The following is an 11,406-nucleotide window of genomic DNA, read 5'->3' as shown; positions in this document are numbered from 1 at the left end:
GGTGTATCACAGGTGGGTGTATCACAGGTGGGTGTATCACAGGTGGGTGTATCACAGGTGGGTGTATCACAAGTGGGTGTATCACAGGTGGGTGTATCACAGGTTGGTGTATCACAAGTGGGTGGGTGTATCACAGGTGGGTGTATCACAAGTGGGTGTATCACAGGTGGGTGTATCACAAGTGGGTGTATCACAGGTGGGTGTATCACAAGTGGGTGTATCACAGGTGGGTGTATCACAGGTTGGTGTATCACAAGTGGGTGGGTGTATCACAGGTGGGTGTATCACAGGTGGGTGTATCACAGTTGGTGTATCACAGGTGGGTGTATCACAAGTGGGTGTATCACAAGTGGGTGTATCACAGGTGGGTGTATCACAAGTGGGTGTATCACAAGTGGGTGTATCACAAGTGGGTGTATCACAGGTGGGTGTATCACAGGTGGGTGTATCACAGGTTGGTGTATCATAGGTTGCTGTATCACAAGTGGGTGTATCACAAGTGGGTGTATCACAGGTGGGTGTATCACAAGTGGGTGTATCCCAGGTGGGTGTATCACAGGTTGGGTGTATCACAGGTAGGTGGGTGTATCACAAGTGGGTGTATCACAGGTGGGTGTATCACAAGTGGGTGTATCACAAGTGGGTGTATCACAAGTGGGTGTATCACAGGTGGGTGTATCACAGGTGGGTGTATCACAGGTGGGTGTATCACGGGTTGGTGTATCACAGGTGGGTGGGTGTATCACAGGTGGGTGGGTGTATCACAGGTGGGTGTATCACAGGTGGGTGTATCACAAGTGGGTGCATCACAAGTGGGTGTATCACAGGTGGGTGTATCACAAGTGGGTGTATCACAGGTGGGTGTATCACAGGTGGGTGTATCACAGGTTGGTGGGTGTATCACAAGTGGGTGTATCACAGGTGGGTGTATCACAAGTGGGTGCATCACAAGTGGGTGTATCACAGGTGGGTGTATCACAAGTGGGTGTATCACAGGTGGGTGTATCACAAGTGGGTGTATCACAGGTGGGTGTATTACAAGTGGGTGTATCACAAGTGGGTGTATCACAGGTGGGTGTATCACAAGTGGGTGTATCACAGGTGGTCGGGTGTATCACAAGTGGGTGTATCACAATAGGGTGTATCACAAGTGGGTGTATCACAGGTGGGTGTATCACAGGTGGGTGTATCACAAGTGGGTGGGTGTATCACAGGTGGGTGTATCACAAGTGGGTGTATCACAGGTGGGTGTATCACAAGTGGGTGTATCACAAGTGGGTGTATCTCAGGTGGGTGGGTGTATCACAGGTGGGTGTATCACAGGTGGTTGGGTGTATCACAGGTGGGTGTATCACAAGTGGGTGTATCACAAGTGGGTGTATCACAGGTGGGTGTATCACAAGTGGGTGTATCACAAGTGGGTGTATCATAGGTGGGTGTATCACAAGTGGGTGTATCACAGGTTGGTGTATCACAAGTGGGTGTATCACAGGTGGGTGTATCACAAGTGGGTGTATCACAGGTGGGTGTATCACAGGTTGGTGTATCACAAGTTGGGTATAAGAAATGTGGTTCAGACAAAGGGTGGTTATAACAACTAGGGTTGTGACCAGAGGTAAAATGACAACTATAAGGTAGAACTGAGGGCACTCTTACTTAAAGGGGTGATTTAGGCCATGACATGATCAGCCTCGTTCCCAGTTGAATCATTTACACATGCTTCAGCCCTTCTGGGCCGTGTGCAAGCACTCCCACCACAACGTCTTCTGCAGGCTTGTGCGTTGAGTGAGTGAGTCGGTAATTGGGGTCTTATGCGGAAACATCGTATCACAGTCCGGGACACCAGCAAGTGCTCCGTATATCGTACCCATGTCGGGAATCGAACCCGCGCCTCTTGACAACTACTCCACCACCCTGGTGTCAATATTTGTTGCTTGGTTGTACACGTGTACGCAACCATCATCAAGTTTCACATGTCCTTTCTAATGTCTTCCGTCAATCATTTGCCAACAAAAACCCGGTGCTGTGGTATTTGCCGGTATTATTCCTCTTAACAGCCATTGTGTTCACATACATTTTTTGCATACAAGAAATGTACATCACGTTTCTTGATATCCAAAAATGGCATTAATGTCTCTAACAGCGGTAACGTATTCTACTTAATACAGATGCTCTGGTGTAATGACCTTTACAATATACTCTGTTTTATATCCGTGCTTGAGATTTATGTTCTTTTTTAAAAAATTCGTGACTCAGAGTAAACACATTTGCATCAACTCATGGAGGTCTATTTTAGATCTCAAACCTGTTAGTACTTCAGAGGTTTTTCAGAAGAAATTAGTTATACATTCGGAGTTGATGTCATTGTTACCATACATATTGTTACCATAGTTACCAAATTAATTTCAAAGATGAATATTTACGATGATCCCATGGACTTTGTGCTGAGAGAGGGGAGATCCCATATATGACAATGTTGACTACAGGGTGTATGGAAGATCCCATGTATGACAATGTTGACTACCAGATGTATGGAATATCTCATGTATGACAATGTTGACTACCACATGTATGGAATATCTCATGTATGACAATGTTGACTACCAGATGTATGGAAGATCTCATGTATGACAATGTTGACTACAGGGTGTATGGAATATCTCATGTATGACAATGTTGACTACTAGATGTATGGAAGATCCCATGTATGACAATGATGACCTCCAGATGATGGTATAGTCCATGTATGACAATGTTGACTACCAGATGTATGGAATATCTCATGTATGACAATGTTGACTACTAGATGTATGGAAGATCACATGTATGAAAATGTTGACTACCAGATGTATGGAAGATCCCATGTATGACAATGTTGACTACAGGATGTATGGAAAATCCCATGTATGACAATGATGACTACCAGATGTATGGAAGATTCCTTGTATGACAATGTTGACTACCAGATGTATGGAAGATCTCATGTATGACAATGTTGACTACCAGATGTATGGAATATCTCATGTATGACAATGTTGACTACCAGATGTATGGAAGATCTCATGTATGACAATGTTGACTACCAGATGTATGGAAGATCCCATGTATGACAATGTTGACTACCACATGTATGGAAGATTCCTTGTATGACAATGTTGACTACCAGATGTATGGAAGATCCCATGTATGACAATGTTGACTACCAGATGTATGGAATATCTCATGTATGACAATGTTGACTACCAGATGTATGGAAGATCCCATGTATGACAATGTTGACTACCAGATGTATGGAAGATCTCATGTACGACAATGTTGACTACCAGATGTATGGAAGATCCCATGTATGACAATGTTGACTACCACATGTATGGAATATCTCATGTATGACAATGTTGACTACCAGATGTATGGAAGATCCCATGTATGACAATGTTGACTACCAGATGTATGGAATATCTTATGTATGACAATGTTGACTACCAGATGTATGGAATATCTCATGTATGACAATGTTGACTACCAGATGTATGGAAGATCTCATGTATGACAATGTTGACTACCACATGTATGGAATATCTCATGTATGACAATGTTGACTACTAGATGTATCGAAGATCCCATGTATGACAATGATGACCTCCAGATGATGGTATAGTTCATGTATGACAATGTTGACTACCAGATGTATGGAATATCTCATGTATGACAATGTTGACTACCACATGTATGGAAGATCCCATGTATGACAATGTTGACTACCACATGTATGGAATATCTCATGTGTGACAATGTTGACTACCACATGTATGGAAGATCCCATGTATGACAATGTTGACTACCAGATGTATGGAATATCTCATGTATGACAATGTTGACTACCAGATGTATGGAATATCTCATGTATGACAATGTTGACTACCACATGTATGGAATATCTCATGTATGACAATGTTGACTACCACATGTATGGAAGATCTCATGTATGACAATGTTGACTACAGGGTGTATGGAATATCTCATGTATGACAATGTTGACTACTAGATGTATGGAAGATCCCATGTATGACAATGATGACCTCCAGATGATGGTATAGTCCATGTATGACAATGTTGACTACCAGATGTATGGAATATCTCATGTATGACAATGTTGACTACTAGATGTATGGAAGATCACATGTATGAAAATGTTGACTACCAGATGTATGGAAGATCCCATGTATGACAATGTTGACTACAGGATGTATGGAAAATCCCATGTATGACAATGATGACTACCAGATGTATGGAAGATTCCTTGTATGACAATGTTGACTACCAGATGTATGGAAGATCTCATGTATGACAATGTTGACTACCAGATGTATGGAATATCTCATGTATGACAATGTTGACTACCAGATGTATGGAAGATCCCATGTATGGCAATGTTGACTACCAGATGTATGGAAGATTCCTTGTATGACAATGTTGACTACCACATGTATGGAAGATCCCATGTATGACAATGTTGACTACTAGATGTATGGAAGATGCCATGTATGACAATGTTGACTACCAGATGTATGGAATATCTCATGTATGACAATGTTGACTACCAGATGTATGGAAGATCTCATGTATGACAATGTTGACTACCAGATGTATGGAAGATCCCATGTATGACAATGTTGACTACCAGATGTATGGAAGATCTCATGTATGACAATGTTGACTACCAGATATATGGAAGATTCCTTGTATGACAATGTTGACCTCCAGACGATGGTATAGTCCATGGATGACAATGTTGACTACCAGATGTATGGAAGATCCCATGTATGACAATGTTGACTACCAGATATATGGAAGATCCCATGTATGACAATGTTGACTACCAGATGTATGGAATATCTCATGTATGACAATGTTGACTACCACATGTATGGAAGATCTCATGTATGACAATGTTGACTACAGGGTGTATGGAATATCTCATGTATGACAATGTTGACTACTAGATGTATGGAAGATCCCATGTATGACAATGATGACCTCCAGATGATGGTATAGTCCATGTATGACAATGTTGACTACCAGATGTATGGAATATCTCATGTATGACAATGTTGACTACCAGATGTATGGAAGATCACATGTATGAAAATGTTGACTACCAGATGTATGGAAGATCCCATGTATGACAATGTTGACTACAGGATGTATGGAAAATCCCATGTATGACAATGATGACTACCAGATGTATGGAAGATTCCTTGTATGACAATGTTGACTACCAGATGTATGGAAGATCTCATGTATGACAATGTTGACTACCAGATGTATGGAAGATTCCTTGTATGACAATGTTGACTACCACATGTATGGAAGATCCCATGTATGACAATGTTGACTACTAGATGTATGGAAGATGCCATGTATGACAATGTTGACTACCAGATGTATGGAATATCTCATGTATGACAATGTTGACTACCAGATGTATGGAAGATCTCATGTATGACAATGTTGACTACCAGATGTATGGAAGATCCCATGTATGACAATGTTGACTACCAGATGTATGGAAGATCTCATGTATGACAATGTTGACTACCAGATATATGGAAGATTCCTTGTATGACAATGTTGACCTCCAGACGATGGTATAGTCCATGGATGACAATGTTGACTACCAGATGTATGGAAGATCCCATGTATGACAATGTTGACTACCACATGTATGGAAGATTCCTTGTATGACAATGTTGACTACCAGATGTATGGAAGATCCCATGTATGACAATGTTGACTACCAGATGTATGGAATATCTCATGTATGACAATGTTGACTACCAGATGTATGGAAGATCCCATGTATGACAATGTTGACTACCAGATGTATGGAAGATCTCATGTATGACAATGTTGACTACCACATGTATGGAAGATCCCATGTATGACAATGTTGACTACCACATGTATGGAATATCTCATGTATGACAATGTTGACTACCAGATGTATGGAAGATCCCATGTATGACAATGTTGACTACCAGATGTATGGAATATCTTATGTATGACAATGTTGACTACCACATGTATGGAATATCTCATGTATGACAATGTTGACTACCAGATGTATGGAAGATCTCATGTATGACAATGTTGACTACAGGGTGTATGGAATATCTCATGTATGACAATGTTGACTACTAGATGTATGGAAGATCCCATGTATGACAATGATGACCTCCAGATGATGGTATAGTCCATGTATGACAATGTTGACTACCAGATGTATGGAATATCTCATGTATGACAATGTTGACTACCAGATGTATGGAAGATCCCATGTATGACAATGTTGACTACCACATGTATGGAATATCTCATGTGTGACAATGTTGACTACCAGATGTATGGAAGATCCCATGTATGACAATGTTGACTACCAGATGTATGGAAGATCCCATGTATGACAATGTTGACTACCAGATGTATGGAATATCTCATGTATGACCATGTTGACTACCACATGTATGGAATATCTCATGTATGACAATGTTGACTACCAGATGTATGGAAGATCTCATGTATGACAATGTTGACTACAGGGTGTATGGAATATCTCATGTATGACAATGTTGACTACTAGATGTATGGAAGATCCCATGTATGACAATGATGACCTCCAGATGATGGTATAGTCCATGTATGACAATGTTGACTACCAGATGTATGGAATATCTCATGTATGACAATGTTGACTACCAGATGTATGGAAGATCCCATGTATGACAATGTTGACTACCACATGTATGGAATATCTCATGTGTGACAATGTTGACTACCAGATGTATGGAAGATCCCATGTATGACAATGTTGACTACCAGATGTATGGAATATCCCATGTATGACAATGTTGACTACCAGATGTATGGAATATCTCATGTATGACAATGTTGACTACCACATGTATGGAATATCTCATGTATGACAATGTTGACTACCAGATGTATGGAAGATCTCATGTATGACAATGTTGACTACAGGGTGTATGGAATATCTCATGTATGACAATGTTGACTACTAGATGTATGGAAGATCCCATGTATGACAATGATGACCTCCAGATGATGGTATAGTCCATGTATGACAATGTTGACTACCAGATGTATGGAATATCTCATGTATGACAATGTTGACTACTAGATGTATGGAAGATCACATGTATGAAAATGTTGACTACCAGATGTATGGAAGATCCCATGTATGACAATGTTGACTACAGGATGTATGGAAAATCCCATGTATGACAATGATGACTACCAGATGTATGGAAGATTCCTTGTATGACAATGTTGACTACCAGATGTATGGAAGATCTCATGTATGACAATGTTGACTACCAGATGTATGGAAGATCTCATGTATGACAATGTTGACTACCACATGTATGGAAGATCCCATGTATGACAATGTTGACTACCACATGTATGGAAGATTCCTTGTATGACAATGTTGACTACCAGATGTATGGAAGATCCCATGTATGACAATGTTGACTACCAGATGTATGGAATATCTCATGTATGACAATGTTGACTACCAGATGTATGGAAGATCCCATGTATGACAATGTTGACTACCAGATGTATGGAAGATCTCATGTATGACAATGTTGACTACCAGATGTATGGAAGATCCCATGTATGACAATGTTGACTACCACATGTATGGAATATCTCATGTATGACAATGTTGACTACCAGATGTATGGAAGATCCCATGTATGACAATGTTGACTACCAGATGTATGGAATATCTTATGTATGACAATGTTGACTACCAGATGTATGGAATATCTCATGTATGACAATGTTGACTACCAGATGTATGGAAGATCTCATGTATGACAATGTTGACTACCAGATGTATGGAATATCTCATGTATGACAATGTTGACTACTAGATGTATCGAAGATCCCATGTATGACAATGATGACCTCCAGATGATGGTATAGTTCATGTATGACAATGTTGACTACCAGATGTATGGAATATCTCATGTATGACAATGTTGACTACCACATGTATGGAAGATCCCATGTATGACAATGTTGACTACCACATGTATGGAATATCTCATGTGTGACAATGTTGACTACCAGATGTATGGAAGATCCCATGTATGACAATGTTGACTACCAGATGTATGGAATATCTCATGTATGACAATGTTGACTACCAGATGTATTGAAGATCCCATGTATGACAATGTTGACTACCAGATGTATGGAATATCTCATGTATGACAATGTTGACTACCACATGTATGGAATATCTCATGTATGACAATGTTGACTACCAGATGTATGGAAGATCCCATGTATGACAATGTTGAGTACCAGATGTATGGAATATCTCATGTATGACAATGTTGACTACCAGATGTATGGAAGATCCCATGTATGACAATGTTGACTACCAGATGTATGGAAGATCCCATGTATGACAATGTTGACTACCAGATATATGGAAGATCCCATGTATGACAATGTTGACTACCAGATGTATGGAAGATCCCATGTATGACAATGATGACCTCCAGATGATGGTATAGTCCATGTATGACAATGTTGACTACCAGATGTATGGAAGATCCCATGTATGACAATGTTGACTACCACATGTATGGAAGATCCCATGTATGACAATGATGACCTCCAGATGATGGTATAGTCCATGTATGACAATGTTGACTACCACATGTATGAAAGATCCCATGTATGACATTGTTGACTACAGAAGTATGGAAGACGCCAGGCATGGCACATGCGTCGTTACTGTTGCTGCAATGACGCGCACACTTCCTGTACAAACTGCGCCGACTACCACATGTCGCCAAAGGCCTGTGTTGGTGTTTCCATGTGTATTTGTCTTCCATGGACAGCTGCATGACTCCGACCTGAACCACACAACAAGTGAGTTCCGCCATCTGGACAGTTGACCTGCATCAACCAAGTCAGAGAGCCTGACCTCCAGATCCCTTTAGTAGCCTCATGCGACAATCACAGTCGCCTGTCACGGCAAGCACGGGTTGCTGAAGACCTATTCTCACCCGGATTTTCACGGGTGGTATCAACATGTGATTTGTTTGATGCATAAACTCAACACCTCCAATTTCTATGACGATGTACTTGTTAAATGTACCGGTGCTTGATATAGTTAATGGTTGGACCGATAATCTTTCTACAAAAGTATAATAAAAAAATACAAATTAAATACATTTTTAACAAAAATCAAATTCCAATAGTGTATGCCTAGAATATTGTATAATGATGTGAGTGATATTGCAATGTCTGCTTATTTTCTACCGTTATGAAAGATGAGCCAAGGTGTGATTTCTCTGTGGCCCCAGCGTGTATTCAGACGACCTCCCCTGGTCCGTCTTAACAAGTGACGTTATACCCATATTTAAAGTCATATTACGACACCCAGTAATCACAATGATTACATATAAGTTTTCAGTTATAGATAAATCCCTATGATAAGTTACTTTTGTGATTGAGTACAGTAAACTACGTTTATAACGAACACGCTTATAACGAACTGACGGATATAATGATTACTATTTTGTCCCGGCCATTTACGGTATATATGCTGTATATATGCTTGTAACGAACTACGGTTATATCGAACTAATATCAGTGGTCCCTTTGAGTTCGTTATAACCGTAGTTTACTGTGTATGTCCCTTACGAGTAGTGCGAATCAAGGTGACGACGACGACGACAGAGTAACCTTCACTCTTTTCAGCTCTAAATTCTTTCAATATGCGATTAATACCACAAGCTTAATACACTCCCCCAAATTTCCTTTTTTCATAATGTCCCCGTTTCGTGAACACTCCAGACCTCGAGATGGAGCGCTTGTGTTTCCCTTGTGTCTTTAACATGCACTAACACTCTGCTACTTTTTGTCTTTGTAACTATTCTTTCCACACATTGACAGGATGTCCTTAGTTGAGAATTAAACACATCCGCCGTGAGGGGGTTTCAGCCATGTGCTGGAATAATTGAGTTAGTATTCATTGTTTGCAGGGGCCATGTTTAAACTGTGGGCTGGACATGGGCGGGCTTTGTCTGCTCAAACACTCGTTTTTTTATGACTGACTTAAAGCATGCAAACATACAGACCCGTTTCATATTCTACAAGCACTGCAATATGTTGAATACAAAACACTGAACTATTCCTGGAGTTAAAATATCAAATCACTGGCGAAACGAACGCTAGCAGCGTATCTTTAACAAACATCAACCGAACAAAAGATTATTTAAGGTTACGCCGCAATATTCCAGCTCGATTGTGGCGATCGCCCCCTAATAGAGTCTGGATTACAGGCATGTGACCAAATGTCACCTTGGACGTCACAGTTACTGAAACCATGAACAACAACACACCCAGTCTGAACACACGTTCTAGGAGACAAGACACCCAGTCTGAACACACGCTCCAAGGGACAAGACACCCAGTCTGAACACACGCTCCAAGGGACAAGACACCCAGTCTGAACACACGTTCTAGGAGACAAGACACCCAGTCTGAACACACACTCCAAGGGACAAGACACCCAGTCTGAACACACGTTCTAGGAGACAAGACACCCAGTCTGAACACACGTTTAGGAGACAAGACACCCAGTCTGAACACACGCTCCAAGGGACAAGACACCCAGTCTGAACACACGTTCTAGGAGACAAGACACCCAGTCTGAACACACGTTCTAGGAGACAAGACACCCAGTCTGAACACACGTTCTAGGAGACAAGACACCCAGTCTGAACACACGTTCTAGGAGACAAGACACCCAGTTTGAACACACGTTCTAGGAGACAAGACACCCAGTCTGAACACACGCTCCAAGGGACAAGACACCCAGTTTGAACACACGTTCTAGGAGACAAGACACCCAGTTTGAACACACGTTCTAGGAGACAAGACACCCAGTCTGAACACACGTTCTAGGAGACAAGACACCCAGTTTGAACACACGTTATAGGAGACAAGACACCCAGTCTGAACACACGCTCCAAGGGACAAGACACCCTGTTTGAACACACGTTCTAGGAGACAAGACACCCAGTCTGAACACACGCTCCAAGGGACAAGACACCCAGTTTGAACACACGTTCCAGGAGACAAAACACCCAGTCTGAATACACATTCCAGAGGACACCCAGTCTGAACACACCTTCCATGGAACACCCAGTCTGAACACACGTTCCAGGGAACACCCAGTCTGAACACACGTTCCAGGGGACACCAATCTGAACAAACGTTTCAGAGGACACCCGGTCTGAACAGACGTTGAAGGGGACAAGACACCCAGTCTGAACACACGCTCCAAGGGACAAGACA

The 11,406-nt window shown here is 41.3% G+C and overlaps 1 protein-coding gene across 1 annotated transcript; it reads left to right on the top strand.

The window, feature by feature from the left end:
• LOC139453923 (spermidine/spermine N(1)-acetyltransferase-like protein 1) lies at window positions 1-8,996 on the top strand (the record flags this gene model as incomplete). Its single annotated transcript, XM_071235368.1, has 4 exons — window positions 1-66; window positions 922-996; window positions 1,433-1,552; window positions 8,940-8,996. Coding segments are annotated over 4 exons (318 nt in total), but the record flags the coding sequence as incomplete, so codon positions are not given.
• Window positions 8,997-11,406: the final 2,410 nt, after the last annotated feature.

The sequence above is a fragment of the Haliotis cracherodii genome, unplaced genomic scaffold (assembly GCF_022045235.1).
Source record: "Haliotis cracherodii isolate W230 unplaced genomic scaffold, xgHalCrac1.p SCAF_10, whole genome shotgun sequence".
NCBI lineage: Eukaryota > Metazoa > Mollusca > Gastropoda > Lepetellida > Haliotidae > Haliotis > Haliotis cracherodii.
This window is presented reverse-complemented; position numbering and strand designations above follow the sequence as displayed.